We start from the raw sequence: 16,274 nt of genomic DNA on the forward strand, positions 1-16,274 counted from the left end.
GTTAGAATAAAATGCCAAAGCACCTTTCAACAAAAAACTACATGCTTTAAGTTCACAAGTAACTATAATTTATTTTCTTTAACTACGAGGAAGTTAAACTAGTCTTGTTTAATGTCACCATAATAGAAACCTGTGACTATTTTAAGAATATTCAATTAACTTATTTTCTATTTTGATTAATATGCTAATAAATGCAAACTTTCAATTATATTTGCATAGAATCTTAAAAGGAACAAGATTAAAATTATGATAAAAATAGAATACAAAACTATTTCAGGAAGTTTAAAGAACCATGATGAAAAAATGTTAACATTCAATGTAATCAATCTGATGAGTCAAAATAATAAAAATTATTAAAATGACTTATTTTCGGAAGTAAGGTTTACAATTTACCAAAATCTCTTTTAGAAAAAAATTCTTAGTCTTTGCAGAGGCAAATTCTGACTACAATAAATCAAATTTTTATTATAAGCATTCCAATTCCTAAACTATCAGCTTTTATAGCATTTACAACAGCCTGAAATAACTAAGACTGGAATCAATTATTTTCTAACGGAAAACATTTGGAATAAATTTTTCTATTTGATATAAACGTCACTTCAGTTTTACAATTTCACTACTCTATTAACTAAATGTTGTAGGATTTTTTTCTCTAGCAAATTTCCTTAACTCTAAGTTAGAATATTAAAGCTCTTACCATATGACTGTTCATTTTTAATACTAAACTGTTCTGGAATATCACTGTCCTGCTTTATACTCAAATGGAATGACGGAGCTGCCTGCTGCCACTGGGGCTTTGTACTCACCTGAAATATGAAATTTAAGTAGCATTAATAAAACAAGATAAGAAAAAACTTTTTTCATGAAATGCATGAGTATTTATAAACATGACATTTTCTCAACCAAATCAGGACATCTGGAAAGAAGACACAAACACTCAACAGCAAATCTTACTCAAGCCCACGAACGGCTGTGGTGGTAGCATTTGGGAGCCATTACCAAAGGCCCCAATGCTAGTTTGATGTGGACACCAGTTACCCAACACTGGGGTGTTCATTCCAGAGAGTCTACTTCCCCCCAGATATTAACATGTTTTTTAAGCCTTCCATTTTAATGAGGCACTCTCTGTTGGTCTCCACCGCTAATGAGTTCCACTGCATTCCAGCTCCAAAAGGTCTTCCTGTTCTCATGGCTTTAAGTGGCTCTGGAGTATTCTGGAAACTCACAAATTTATTCCATCATTTAAGGCAGGGGTCATAAATTCTTATACAATTTGAGCAGGTATCATAAAGGAGAGAGGAAGGCTAATGATGACAGCTAATTAGCACTCAGCTTCAGCGCTGGGAAACAATGGAGAGCGGTAGGGACTGTGGCAGATGGAAGAACACTTACATCTTTAAAAAGGCAACAACTAATTAACTCAAGCCAATTATTGCAACACCAGAACACAGACCCATTGTTACCGGAACACATGACTCTTAAATAAACCCAAATGAGTGGATTTTAAAGTAAAATGTACATATTTTTTAATGTTGACAATTGAGTCTGTGTCTCCTTTCAGCTGCAGACCAACTTGATAGCCCATGCTTGTACTGGCTTCTCCTTCTTCCCAGTTTTATTCTCCTCAATCCCTTATTCCCTGTTCCAAATAAACTACCTGCACGCAGGTCCTTGTTTCATGCTCTTTTTTTGCAGGAAAACAAGCTACAACAACTTATAAGTCAATGCTTTTCCATCCATCCGTCTGCCCTTCCATTGTTCCAGTCTCATCTTGCTCCATAAAGGATTTCAGATTCATGGGAGTGCTATGAGTGAGTGTACAGAATCAGGTCACCAGCCCACAGAGGCTGGGAGCCACCAGTGCTGCGTTACCCTTGATTTTAACAACAAAGATCACCTCTGGAAGCATGAAGCCCTGTAATGAAATCGCTCTAGGTCTTAATTACTGCTAGAAAATTTCATCTGTGTGCAAACCTTAATATTCAAAGGAAAACACTTTTTTTCTAATCAACGGATTTTTAAAAACATCTCTTAAAAATATTATTTCCCTTAAAACACATAAAACTCAAAGAATGCTGAAAAAATGTAAGACAGCCAAATACGAACGTAAAACCATATTTACATCAGCCAACAAAAGCATTTCAGACTATTATATGCCACCAACAGGAAAAGATTATTACGCAATTCAACTTGGCCACTGAATATTAAATATGGAAATTTAAATTTTTACATTTCCAAACCTATATACTAACAAGACACAACAAACTAAGGGAAATTTTTATTTTCTTTCAGTTTTAAAATGTGTTAAATTTTTACAGAGAAAATAAAATGTCTATTCCATTTTAGGTCTTGTCTTTTAAACTAGAAAATTTAAGATAGATTTTGCAGAACTAGGGAAAACATGCTATGGCTCAATTTTACAGAATTTGGCTTGATGATCTGGCATTATTAGTAAGAACACATTTTCAATGAAAATATGTATTTTGAAATGTTCAAGATAATTCATCTAAGAATATTAACTCAAGTTTTCTAAGTGAAAAATGTCCTCCATTTTAAATGATCAAGAATCTTCTCTATATAAAGCAACATGAAGTCAACTTCATAGTCTGCTCTCACCTTTTAAAATATCTTTCAAAAAATAATGCTTTGTATGAACCTTGAAAATATTATGCTAAGTGAAATAAGCCAGACCCAAAAGGACAAATATCATAGGATTCCACTTATACGAGGGACCTAGAGGAGTCCAAATAAACAGAGACAGAAAATAGAATGGTGGTTTCTAGGGGCTGGGGGCAGGGAGAATGGGGTGTTAGCGTTTAGTGAGTAAGAAGTCTCAGTTTGGGAAGATGAAAGAGTTCTGGAGATGGATGGTCGTGATGATTACACATATGAATGTACTTAATGCCAATGAATTACAGTTCAATTAAAAATGGCTAAAATCGTAAGTTTTGTTATGCATAATTTATCACAATTTAAAAAAATAATGTTTTCATTGAATCTTCATTTAAGCTCAACTTCCAGGAGTCACAAGAACATAACTCAATGGCACTAAACTCAACATAATTACTAGATGGTAAAATTTATTATGGTAAAGTATATCTTACCTAGCACCTATCAACTGAAAATGTCTACCAACTGCCTCTTCTAAAGGACAATGACAATTTATAGTCATAACAATTAACAAAGGATGGCAAGAGCTGAAGAGTCTTCTGTGGCATAGCATTTCACTGCTGAAAGATATATCTCAAAGGTCATGGCATCGACTCTGCTCATATTCAAACTCAGAAACTGAGGCTCATAGAGGTAAGTGGCCCCCTCAGATGACAGAGCCACGAGTGACAAAGCTATAACCTGACACCTCATTTCCTAACTCCAACACTGACATACTTTCTGCTGGTCCATCAGGGAAATTCTTTCATCCAGAATATTCAAATATTCTGTACATAGTAGGAAATTACAGCTTACAGTTACTTTATTAAGATAGTCATTTTTCCTAACATGTGCACCTTGTAGAATTTCTCCATCAGAAAATAATCAAGTGGAGTACAAAATTCAAAGTCAGAAATTCAGTTACTATTTACAAGTTTGAAAACTAATAAACCATTTAAAAGGGCAAAAATTCAACGAATAAGTGAATTACCGCAGCCAACTGTGGTAAAACTCTTACTGGTGTCTTGGATTTTTCTTTGCTGGCTGATTTATCCTGCATGAAAAATATAAAGAAAAAAATACCTGTTTACTCTGTGAGTGCTAAAATTGATTCACTCAACCAAATTTTACAGAAGTCTGCTCTAAAGTAAAGCACATATTATCCAAAATATTCAAAGACATACTCTACGACTTTTTAAATTCTCACTATTTGTCTTAGAATTGCTTCCATTATAGCAAGGAAGGAAAGAAAAATGGTACCAATACTCACCAAAAAGCTTTAAAAAACATGCAAAGCTTTTCATCCATTACATCATCTTCTGGGACTTTATCAGAACCTAGCTAGTGCCCAGGGCTTACTCAGCTCCACCTCCCCTCTCCATCACTAAAATATCACTTTTGTCTATTGACAAGCAGAATGCTCTCCCTCCTAAGCTGACAAGTATTCAAGACAACACACCCTCAAGCTGCCGTAAGTAACATTTGTACTTTTCAGCAGCAACTTTCAGAGAAAAGTGCAGCTATCTCTTTTGAGTAGAGGGTATTTATGGTAGGAATTTTATCTAGGTAAGAGGAAGCACTGTTGAGAAGGATACTTTGATCTATAAAGCAAACAATATGAGTTTTGCTTTTTGCCAATTGTCAATTTATTGCCTCTCAGCTCCAAATCTACCTTTTTTGCTGTCCTTTGTGATTCTTGAGAAGGATCCTATAACATTTTCCCTTTGCCAACCAGCATTAATATTATAAAGAGTGCTAAAAGAAAACTGTAAGAGTAGGGACTTTTCTCCCTGGTTCCAGTGGTTTTTCTCATTGCTCCCAGGGCATGGCTACCAGCAGGCAGCATCGTTGCCCACAGGCACCTTCCAGCCTGTGCTGTGTGGCTCACCCAATGGCAGACACCCTCCAGCGGGTTCCACTGGCATCCCTATAGGCAGCTTTCCAGCAAGTTCCCTTACATCACAGAGGAAGACTTCCTTTCAAACTTTTCAGCATCCCAGCAGTGGTTTTCTCCCCTTCCAGCCCAGGCCTGCAACATCCCAGCAAATGTCTTTGCCACCCAAGTGGGCCACAGCCACGCCCCCTCCAAGAGATCTTAATCTAAGCTTTGGGAAAGAAAGAGATGGACCTTCCAAGTTTCTTCCTTGAGCACTCTCCCTGCGACCTAGAGGGAGTGGCTACTCCTCATGTCTGCTATTCTTGTATGCTTTAAAGCTGTGTTGTCCAAAAGAAAATTCATTAGCCACCTGTAGCTATTGGCTGCTTAAAATGTGGCCCATCTGAAGTGACATATGTTTAGGTATAAAATATATACTAGATTTTGAAGACTTAATAAAACACAAAGAATGTAAATTATCTCATCAGTAATTCTTTATATTGATCAGAGTATATTTTATATGGATGACATTGCATGCTGCATATTGTTTTAAGAAGTTTACATGAATTATATCATTTAATTCTCTTTAAAACTCTATGAGGCAATTAGTATTGTGCCTATGGTATAGTTGAGGACTTTATATATGATGTAGTATTTGCCCCCACAAAGCACACAGTCCAGTTAATATTAAAAACTATATGCTTCCATGCAGGACAGGAAATGGTATGGAGTACAGTGTTCAAAGAAATTTCTAGAAAAAGAAATAATGGAAGCTAAGCCTTGAGGCACAGTTGGATCTCCATAGAGAACAGCAATGAGCTTACTGAAGACAGAAGGAGCATCGTGAACGATGACTCAAGGGGATGCTGGGGTCGATGGTGAAGGGACTTGGCCCAACCGAAGTAGCAGGTCTAACCACTGTCTTATTCAATGATGATTTCTGAACTCTTACCATGTGTTAGGCTCTCTTTAAGGCACTAGAGCTACAGCTTTGGAAGAACGAAGCCCCTTCTCTCATGGAGCTTACATTCTAGTGGGGGTACAGACAGCTATTTCAGAATAAATACATCACGTAATGTCAGAGAGTAAGAAGAGCAATGCAGACAAATAAAGCATCACGTAATGTCAGGAAGTAAGAAGAGCAATGCAGACAAATAAAGCAGGGTGAAGGGAGAGAGGGAAAGGTGGAGCAGTGCTCGGTTGGGTGGGGCAGTGAGGCCTCTTGCAGAGGTTACGTTTGAGTAGGAACCTAAATCAAGGGTGTGGCGGGGATGGATAGATGGGTGCTGCTATATTATGCAGGTCGTAGATTTGGGGCATGATTGGCCTGGCTGGCAGCAGAGAGCCATCGTGATCTCCTCTTGGGGTGATCCCACGTCCCAGTTCACACGTCTTGCCCAAGCATAACTAGTAGCACTTTCACTCTCAATGGCTTTCAGTTTGGGTGATAAATTATACTTTTATCTTATTTATTACGCAAGGACATACAAAAGGTTATTTCATAAATGGTCCTGGCAGCAGTAAACAAGACATATGAGAAAAAAGCGACTAGAGTCAGCCGTGAGGATAGTTTAGCAGCTTTTTTAAATAATCCAGGCAACAGGAAATATGAGCCCTAATTTACAGAAAATGCTAGCAACTGAAGGTCACCTCAACCTTCCTACGGCATAGCTCTGATCATTTGCCCCCAGGTCAGAAACATGAAAAAGCCCCCTAATAAAGTAGGCACAAGGCTTCTTCTTGGTTTTCAAAGCCTCCTCCATACACTCCAAACAATTCCGTTTCCCAGCCTCTCTGACAGTTACGTTGTAGCCACAGGACTGGAGCAGACCAGCGAAATGTGAGCACCAGCAGGACAGGTGACAAGCGCTGTGCCTCCTTCCTGGCTCTCCCGCCCTGGCCACTGTCAGCAAGGAGCCCACATGTTCTCATGGGCATAGCTTAGGCGGGAGGAGGGTTACCCGATCCACATCAGACTTCTGAGCAAGGGGTAATCTTTGTTGCGTCAAGTCTCTGAGATTTGGGAGTCTGTTACGTCAGCTAACAGAGGGGCCAATATGCACCTGAGTGTCTCTCTGTTAAAATCTGACACTTTCTTCAAGACCAAGATCAAAAACGTTTAGATTCTCTTTCTTAACTCCAATTGCAGGTGACCTTCTTTGAACACGCACAGCGCTCTCCTGGTAATTCTCTTACTGCTTAAATTCTGTCCGGAATAGAATCCACATGCGGACCTCCCCTGCTCCCCTATCCCCTCACCCTGCTCCATCTCTACTAGTCTACTAAATCAGTCTTATAGAGCTTGATAAGCTAACTTCAAAATAATTTTAACTTTATCTTAGAAAAAGTTACAAATTGGCTAAGCAAGCCCTAAAAAAAAAGTGCAACTAAAAAGAAAGAAAAGTAAAAAAGAATGGCCATGAGCTTCAAACAGTACTTCCCAAAGTACAAACATCAGGTTACGTGAATATTTCCTAAATATCCAGTGCTGTACCACAAATGGCTCTGTCTTCTACAATTTCTACAATTCCCAGTGGACCACAGGACGTGAAGGGAAACACGAGCACATTTTCAAGCTAAAAGATGCAGTAGGTGTTCCCAAAGTTGAAGGCTTCCTTTGAGAAGAATGAGGATGTGGTAAAGGCCTAATCAGAATGCAATTGTAGATGACAGAGAAGAAAAGTTCTGGAATATACGGTCCAAGTGTCCTGCAATTTTCATACCAGGATACAGAGGGAATTCAAATGAGGTCTATTGTATTGGAGCCACTACAAATGTACAAAACGCCTTGCTTAACCTCGGCCTCCTACAAAAATCCCCACACACCTGACTTCTTAGGACCTCTACACTGCCTGTCCTGCCAGCAGAGCTATCCTGCCAGTCTCATCAGCATCCTACTCGGAAAAGAGTGTTGCGGGCCTTAATGTTTCCTTCTTACACTGCAGTGCAGAATCTCTCTCTCATAGAATATTTTATAAAGAACAGTTCTCTGGCTAACCAAGAAGAGCTGCCACACAGAAGCCAGAATCCCATCTAGCTAAGTAATACTGTTCTTCAATAAAACCAAAGCGGTGGATTTTAAAGTAATATCTACGTACTATTTATGCTGACAAGCAATTCCATTTTAGTCTGCAATTTCCTTTCAGATGATGACTTAGGCATATGCCATTCCTTCCCTCTGCTTTGGCACTCTTGTGACACTGGCCCCAAGGGAATTCCCTTGACTTTTCTACCAGATGACTCTCGTGCCTCATATCTTTTCTCATCCTCCTGGCCTCATCTCTGATTCCAGACATGGCTACAGTGAACAGTTCTGTGCTGGCTTCAATTCATGTAGGAATGACAGTGTTTCACCTCAAGAAACGGTCTTTTTCTTTCTGCTGTGGGGCTTCTCCAAGGCCATAGCATGGAGTTCTCAGAGTAGCCCACTCTGCACACACACATGAGCAGCCATAAGTGGGTGAGTTAGGATTCTCAGGAGCAAACTCCACCAGTGTGGGATGAGAGCTCACAGATAAATGCTACCACCCTGACCATCCTCAGGCGGATAATTCCAAGAAGCATTCTAGAAGCAACTCAGAAGGTCATGGCAGAGTCACTCCAGTTGCCTAAGTGTGACAACCAACAACACATCCTCGTAATGGTTTCTACTTCTTCCTAGTTTTACTCTCCCTAACCCCTCACTCCTGCTTCTGGGGATCACCTCCCAAAGAAAGTGTGCACAAGTCCTTTCTTCAGGCTCTCTGTCACAGGAAAACAAGCTAAGGCAACTTAAAAATCAGTGCTCTTCCCTCCTTCTGTCTGCCCTTCCATTGTTCCTCTCTCGTCTTGCTCCATAAAGGATTTAAGATTCCTGAGAGTGCTTTGAGTAAGGTGTACAAAAAGGGTGAGAATCAGGTGTCCAGATCACAGAGGCTGGGAGCCACCAATGCTGGGTCACCCTTGATTCAGCAACAAGGATCACCTCTGGAAGCAGGAAGTTCTGTAATGAAATCTCTCTAGGTCTTAACTACTGCAGGAAAATTTCATCGGAGGGCAAACCTTAACATTCAAATGAAAATAATTTTTTAATCAATGGATTACTTTTTAAATCTCTCTTAAAATATTATTTATCTTAAAAGACAAAATTCAAACAATATGGAAGAAAAATTGAAAGATACAGTAAATATGACACAGGATAAGGTTTAAATCAGCCAACGTAAGCATTTTAGGCAATTACATGGCTCACTGGTTAGAAAGGATTATTCAACTCAGCCTCTGAATATTTATTCAGTAAATAAATTTCAATTTAGTTGCTATTTCTAAACCTACATACTAGTAACATAAAAAAAACTAAGTAATTTTTTTTTCAGTTTTAAAATTTGTGAAACTTCTAAAGAGAAAAAATGTCTATTCCACTTCAGGTCTTTGTCTTTTAATCTAGAAACTTAAAACAAATATTTGATAACTAAATACAAAAGCTATGATTTTATTTTATAGAATATGGTGTGACAAACTTGGCATTATCGATACAAATAGGTTCACAATTGGGGGCCAGCCCCGTGGCTGAGTGGTTAAGTTCGCGCACTCTGCTTCGGTGGCCCAGGGTTTCGCTGGTTCGTATCCTGGGCGTGGACATGGCACTGCTCATCAGGCCACACTAAGGCAGCGTCCCACATAGCACAACCAGAGGCACTCACAACTGGAGGGCTTTGGGGAGAAGAAGAAGAAAAGAAAAAAAGAAGACTGGCAATAGACCATAGCTCAGGTGCCAATCTTTAAAAAAAAAAAATAGGTTCACAATTAAAAGATGTACTTTGAAATGTTCAAGAACATTCACCTAAAAATTTTCATTCGAGTTTTTTTAACCTGAGAGAATCTTTCATTTCAAATTATTAGGACTCTTCTCTGTATAAAGCAACGCAGATTCCATTTTATAGTCATTCTGAGCTTTTAAAACATGTTTCAAAGCAAATAACGTTTGCATTGAACCTCCACTTAAACTTAACTTCCAGGAATCACAAGAGAGTAACTTAAAGGCACTAAACTCAACATAATTATTAGACAGTAAATTTTATTGCAGTAAAATCTAACTTATCAGCACTTTATTAACTGAAAATGTCTATTAACTACTTCTTCCATAGGACAATGATAATCTAAAGTCAAAACAATGTAAAAGGATGCCAAGATCTAAGAAATCTTCTGTAGCACAGCATTTTAGCACTGGAAGACGCATCTCCCCAAGTTCATCAAATCAGCTCATTATCACACTCAGAAACTGGAGCTCAGAGAAGTAAGTGACTCCCCACAAGTCACAGAGCCATTAGTGACAAAGCTGTAACCCAAGTCCTCATTTCCTGACTTCAACACTGCTTCTGTTAGCACATCTTCACAATTCTTTTTTCAGAATACTCAAATATTCTGTACATACTAGGTAATTATAGCTTACAGTTACTTTAAGATAGTTATTTTCCTAAGACATGTACCTTATATATGTTCCCCATCAAAAAAGAATTAAATGGAGCACAGACTTTAAAATCAGAAATTCAGTAAGTTATAAGTTCGAAAACTAGTAAATAACATTATTATAAAAGCAGTACAGTATGATAATATATTGGTAAATTACCGTAGATAACTGTGGTAAAAACCTTACTGGTATCTTGGGTTTTCCTTTGTTGGCTGATTTATCCTGCATGAAAAATACAAAAAAAAACCCAAAACTGTTTATTCTGTTAATGTTAAAACTTATTCAGTCAACCAAATTTTACAGAGTCAACCAAATATCTAGAGTAGATAAATGCTTTCGAAAGCATATATCATCCAAAATATTCCAAAACATACTCTACAGATGATATAATATTGTGTGCAGAAAATCATAAGAAATCCACAAAAATTATTAGAGCTAAAGAACAAGTTCAGCAAGGTTGCAGGATACAAGATTAATACAGAAACATCAACTGTATTTCTAGACACTAGCAAGGAACAATCCAAAATTGAAATTAAGAAATGAATCCATTTACAATAGCATGAAAAAGGATAAAATACTTAGAAATAAATTTAATAAAATAAGTGTAAGACTTGTACAATGAAAGCTATAAAACATTACTGAAAGAAATTAAAGAAGACCTTAATAAATGGAAAGATACCTCATGCTTATGGATTGGAAGACTCCTCAAAATAATCTACAGATTCAACACACTTCCTGTCAAAATCCCAACCACTTTTTTTTTGTAGAAAGTAACAAGTTAATCATAAAATTCACATGGAAGTGTAAGAGACCCAGAACAGCCAAACAATTTTGGAAAAGGAGAAAAACGTTGGCAGACTCACACTTTCAGATTTCACAGCTTACTACACAGCTACAGTAATGAAGACTGCATAAGGATAAACATAAAGACCGAAGGAATAGAACTGGGAGTTCAGAAATAAATCCATACATTTATCGGCAGTTGATTTTTAACAAGAGTGCCAAGACAATTCAGTGGGGAATTGGTGATATCTTCTTCTGGGAATTTATCTGGATCTAATCAGTGTCCAAAGTTTACTCAATTCCACCTCCCTTCTCCATGACTAAAACTTCATTTTTTTTCCAGAATGCTCCCTTCCTAGGGTGACAATGTATTCAGGTTAACGCACCCTCAAGTTACTGTAGCATCATTTGTACTTTTTAGCAGTAACTTTCAGAGAAGACTGCCTTTACCTTCTTTGCAATAGAGAATAATTCCATGGTAAGAATTTCATCTAGGTAAGAGGAAGCACTGTTGAGAATGATACTTTGATTTACAAAACAGATAATATGAGTTATGCTTTGGCCACTTATCAATTTCTTGCCTCTCATCATCAGATTCATGCTTTTTGTCCTGCTTTGTGCAAACATTTCTCCAGGTGGCACAATATCAGGAGGATTCAAAAGGGACACTGTAAGAGGAAGAGACTTTTCTTCCTGGTTCCAGTGCTTTTTCTTGTTGCTCCCATGACGTGGCTGCCAGCAGTCAGCATCCTTGCCCTTGGGCACCTTCGCAAGTTGTGCTGTGTGGCTGACCCAGTGCCAGACACCCTCCAGCAGGTTTCTGCAGCATCCCTAAAGGTAGCTTTCCAGCAAGTTCCCCTTACATCACAGAGGGAGACTTCCTTTCCAACCTTTCAGCATCCCAGCAGGTAGCTTCTCACTTCCCACATTGATACTTTCCTCACTGATTTTCACAGCTGTATAGAGTTCTACTATAGGAATATAAAACAATTTATCCATTCCATTCTCTTGTGAATGAACATTTAGTTTGTTTCCAATGTCTCTCTTTTACAAAAGATGTTTCAGTAAACATCTTTTGCCATATATCTTAGTACATACACACACAATTCTTGTATCTCACATGCACAATATAGTGTGTGTATATAATATATATTTACAACATGTGTGTATGGGCATATCTGCTTTTGTCCTTTTATTTAATTCCATTGGTATATCTGTCTATCTGTAAACAAATTGTATTGCATTGTCTAAACTACTACGACTTCACAATAGGTCTTGAGAGCTGTAAGGCAATTCTCTCTATCTTACTATTCTCAAAAGTTATCATACGCAATCTTGACATTTCCTCTACCATGTTAATTTTATAATCCACACTGCATGAAACTTTTGGGGATTTTGATAGAAACACATTAAATTTCTAGAATAATTTGGAGGAAATTGATATCATTATGATACTGACCCTTCTTTTTCATGAATACAATCTATTTCTTTATTCAGATCCTGAGAGCGTATCCTTCAAAAACATTTTATAATATCGTTTATAAGGGTCTTATGCATCTTTTGCTGGACTTAGTCTTAGGTATAAAGATTTTGAATGGAAAGTGCATCATAGGATCTAAATGATTGACTTACAAACTTTTAATCCCAATTGATTTGTAAATGGAAATGTCTATAAAGCTGTATTTACTTATAATCATTTCTGTGATGGTCAATTTTTGGTTGGCCCAGTCAAGTCTCCATGCTTTTCTTCTTGCTCTGTGCCTGGAAGTCTGAATTCTATGTATGGGCATCATCTGGGCTCCCAGTCCTTTGGCTTCTGGTGGGGATTAAGCATTGAGAGGCACTAGTAGCAGTCTAGAGAGCAGGAGGAGACAGGGTTTTGGCTATTTCTTTCCTGTACTCCATTTCCCAAAGTTCTGACAGTGGCTGAATTCTTCCATAGCTCAGCTCCTGTCAGGAAGCTACCATTCCAAGCCCCCAGCTCTCACCAGGTTCTGAGAATGGTGTTCAGTTTCTTTGACCCGTCAGGCCTAGGAATGGCAATGGCTTCCTATTGCTGTTAATCCTTAAATTTAATCCTCCTCATCCCTGTTGGTTCCTTCCTGTAACCTTGCACACACCTCTGCAAATGGTCTTCTTATAAGTTGTCTTCAATCAAATCCTTTTGAGCTTGCCATCTGTTTTCTGTTGGGATCCTGACGGATATAATTTTACATAACCAAAATTAAAATTGCTGAAGAGTCTAGGTCTTCCTTAAGCAGCCTAGTTGTGCATTTAGATTTCATTTTGCTGATTTTCAACCACGAGTCTATTGAAAGGGTAAACCTGGTATACTCCAAATTTAACCATTCTAATCAAATGACCAGAACCTATTAATGTGTCTGGTTAAATCAACAATAATCTTATGAAGTTGTCTGGTTAAATCAACAATAACCTCTCAAAATTTAATACAGTTGATTTAAACATATGCAGTTGGCATATGCTTGAGTTATGGTTGTTAAAGATATCACCATGCTGTTGGCCTCTTATCCAACTGTTTTCACTCTGACCTCCTTTTTAAGCAATGACATCAACAAGATATGAAGGAAAACAGAATGAGCGTCATATAAATGCAAAACTACTCAATTTAACAACTAGAAAAAGTGCTAGAGTAGAGATATGCTGACAGCTTTTTCCTCTTCTCTGCCCACAATCTGTAGTGGATTTGTAGGGAGCTTCGTGGTCTTTGGATATTTGCATCTTTAAACCCCTGAAAGTACTGCAACTGAAACTCAAGATGCCTTATTTTATGGTTTAACTAATTTTAAAAAATGAAATGAGCAGTTGTAAAATATTTATATTTCTTTTAAACACCTAATTTAAGAGCTCAGACTGCCATTCCTGAAAAATGCCCTGTCACGCTCAACCTTCCGCTAACAAGATGCATACGTTAAAATCTCCGTCAGCAAACATGATTTTAGCACCTGCTCACTTTTTCAAACTAAATAAATACATAAGTAAACATCACATAAAAATGGCATTACCAAAAGTTCAATCCATTCCATTTGTTTTAGGTTAAAATATTAAAACTTTCATCCTTTCAAAAGGAAAACTATGCTCTAAATTAGCATAAATGAAAGTATCAAGAGTTTGAAAATTACAGATCAACCGAAGCAGCGAGAGAGGGACCCCTGCTGTTTAAAAATAGTATGTAGAAAATGGAAATCATCCTAGACGGGCTCAGGCCCATTCTTCCAAGATCCCACTGCCTTTTCAAGCATCCAGGGCCCTCTGTGCAGGAGAGGGATGAGCGGTGTCATTTCCAAACATCACTTTTATTAAGATAAATCGGAACTTAAAACTTAATTGCCAATAGGTGTTTAGTGGATGCTTTTTAGTTGTAAATTGGTCAATTATGGGCTTTGCAAAATAATGGCTATTCAGAAATACCATTGCAAATATAGTAAACATGTATTTTTAATTTCAACAACATACAATATGGTTCAAGATTAGGCCAAAGACTAATAGGGGCATCAAGGAAATAAGTTGCTTAATGTAAATGGATGGTGATGATAACAAACTTTTTTAAAAGGACTTCAAACGTCACAGGAAAAAATCACTAGTGCAGTCTATTAACCTAATTGCTGAGTTTTTCAGTTACCCGTCTCGATTTTTTTGTTATTTTTTGTTTGTTCATTTGTTCTTTTACTACTAATTACTAGTTATATGGTAAGTAAATCAGTGTTTCTTAGTTCTCAATTTATTACACATTTCAATAAAAGGCTAAAACTAAATTGTCCTGATCATTTAGAGGTTACTTATTTGATTAACTAATGAATTAGGGTTTTGACATTTCCTGTTAGCAATCTACAACCCAATGGATAGGGGAATAAATCACCTTTTAACAGTGTTTTCACAATAAACTGCAATACTACAAAAAAATATGAAATATCGAAAAGGAAAGAATTATAGTGTAGCATCAAAACAAAGAAACTAAGCAAAATGTGCAGGCTGAAAAGTAAATGTTTCCCATTCAGTGCCAAGATGCTCACGGGGCCCTTTCCATATAGAGAGCTAGAGTTGCATTCTAGCTATAGCCAGAACAATGCCCACGCCTAATGCCTCCCCATTTCGTCGGGCATTACAAAGTTTGACCATTGTTCCTCTTTCCTTTTGTTAACAGCTGGTCTTAAGTTCAATCAAGAAAGAGTTCTAAAAAGAAGCTAGTGCAACATGCATTCTTTATTACATGCCTTGGTGATATTTTCTTAGGAAGAAATTCCATTTGCCACTTACCAAACTCTTTCACGTAGGGTATGGTATGGTAATGATATGGTATGGTATGGTAAGGTATCTTATCTTATTTGAACTTTATAACAACCTTAGAAAGGAGGGGAAGTTGTTCTGATTTTTCCCCCTGCAAAAAAGGGAACGAAGGCTTAAAAAGACTAAGTGATTCGCCCAAAGTCACACAGCTAGGAATGAGCTTACATTCCAACGCCAGAGCCAACTCCCCAGCGAGCCTCCCCGACCCAAACGCCCCCACCCTTAGCACGCCGGGACACTCGGGCTGTAGTTTAAACTGCTGGCGCACCGCTCGACTGATCTGTTTGGTTGTTATGACAACACCAAGGACGAACGGCCGGGAAGGAAACAAAAGAGTTTCCACGGACAGCGCTCAGCATCCCAGATGGGAACTGGGGTGAAGGAAGCTGTACCCCGCGAGCTCACAACTGGGGAGTCCGGAGGACTCGGGTTTCCATCATTTTGGAAACGCGCGGGAAGCTTCGCGGCGGGGCGAGCCTGGCGAGGAGCCGCCCTCTCACCTGCTGGCTGCTCATGGCTGCGAGGACGCGGCCGCGGCGGCGGGGCGCCCCCGGGATGCTCCTGTCCGGTGGCCCCGGGAGCCCCTCGGACAAGACGTCGCCTGGGACCCGCCTGCAGTCCCTGCTCCCTCAGCGCCCGGCCGTCTAGCGTTCCGGCCGCGTTCGTTGCTAGGCAACGGGCCGGCGCAGTTTCCATTTCCGGTCCCCTGCGGCTCCTGGTACCTCACGCGGGAACGAGCCCCGCGGCCCCGCAGGAAGCGCTTTCCCCGGCGCGCGGTGGCGCCTCTGCGCCTGTGCTGTGGGGCCGCGGGACGCGGTGGGCGCTGCAGGCGGTGGGTGCGTCTCCTTCTGCCTGGAAGGGTCAATACTGTGTGATTACTGATTGTCACACTTCTGCACCCTCCTTGTAACTTAGCTGGGTGCTCCGGACCCCTGGCTTAACCCCTCATTTAACTGTGTGCCTAGAAGGTCCCCGAGGACTAGAGAAATGAAATGATGCAAAGATGGGGACCCGTTAACACCTTTTTTCTGTTATCCGTGTGCTTTCAGTTCCTGTTGTTTTCTTGACTTTTCCCAAAAACTATCCCTTGGAAGAATACCAGAAAAAGAACCTTCAAGAATTCATGTAAACCAACATTCTCAGATGGTGTTGTGCCAGGCACTAGGCATACAAATGTGACCAAGACACTATCCCTTCAGCACAGGTGAAGGGAGT

At 39.0% G+C, this 16,274-nt stretch overlaps 1 protein-coding gene across 3 annotated transcripts in view; it reads right to left on the reverse strand.

Annotated features, from left to right (window-relative positions):
* Positions 1 to 15,786, reverse strand: part of DNAH7 (dynein axonemal heavy chain 7) — a 235,426-nt gene extending 219,640 nt beyond the window's left edge. For all 3 annotated transcript variants that reach the window (XM_070242074.1, XM_023622248.2, XM_023622249.2), the window contains exons 1-4: positions 15,560 to 15,786; positions 10,131 to 10,193; positions 3,641 to 3,703; positions 698 to 806 (exon numbers count right to left, since the gene is read on the reverse strand). In XM_070242074.1, coding sequence (XP_070098175.1) covers positions 698 to 806; positions 3,641 to 3,703; positions 10,131 to 10,193; positions 15,560 to 15,574 — 250 coding nt within the window. In that variant the 5' untranslated portion in view covers positions 15,575 to 15,786. The remainder of the gene's footprint in view (positions 1 to 697; positions 807 to 3,640; positions 3,704 to 10,130; positions 10,194 to 15,559) is intronic.
* Positions 15,787 to 16,274: the final 488 nt, after the last annotated feature.

The sequence above is a fragment of the Equus caballus genome, chromosome 18, assembly GCF_041296265.1.
Source record: "Equus caballus isolate H_3958 breed thoroughbred chromosome 18, TB-T2T, whole genome shotgun sequence".
Taxonomy (NCBI): domain Eukaryota; kingdom Metazoa; phylum Chordata; class Mammalia; order Perissodactyla; family Equidae; genus Equus; species Equus caballus.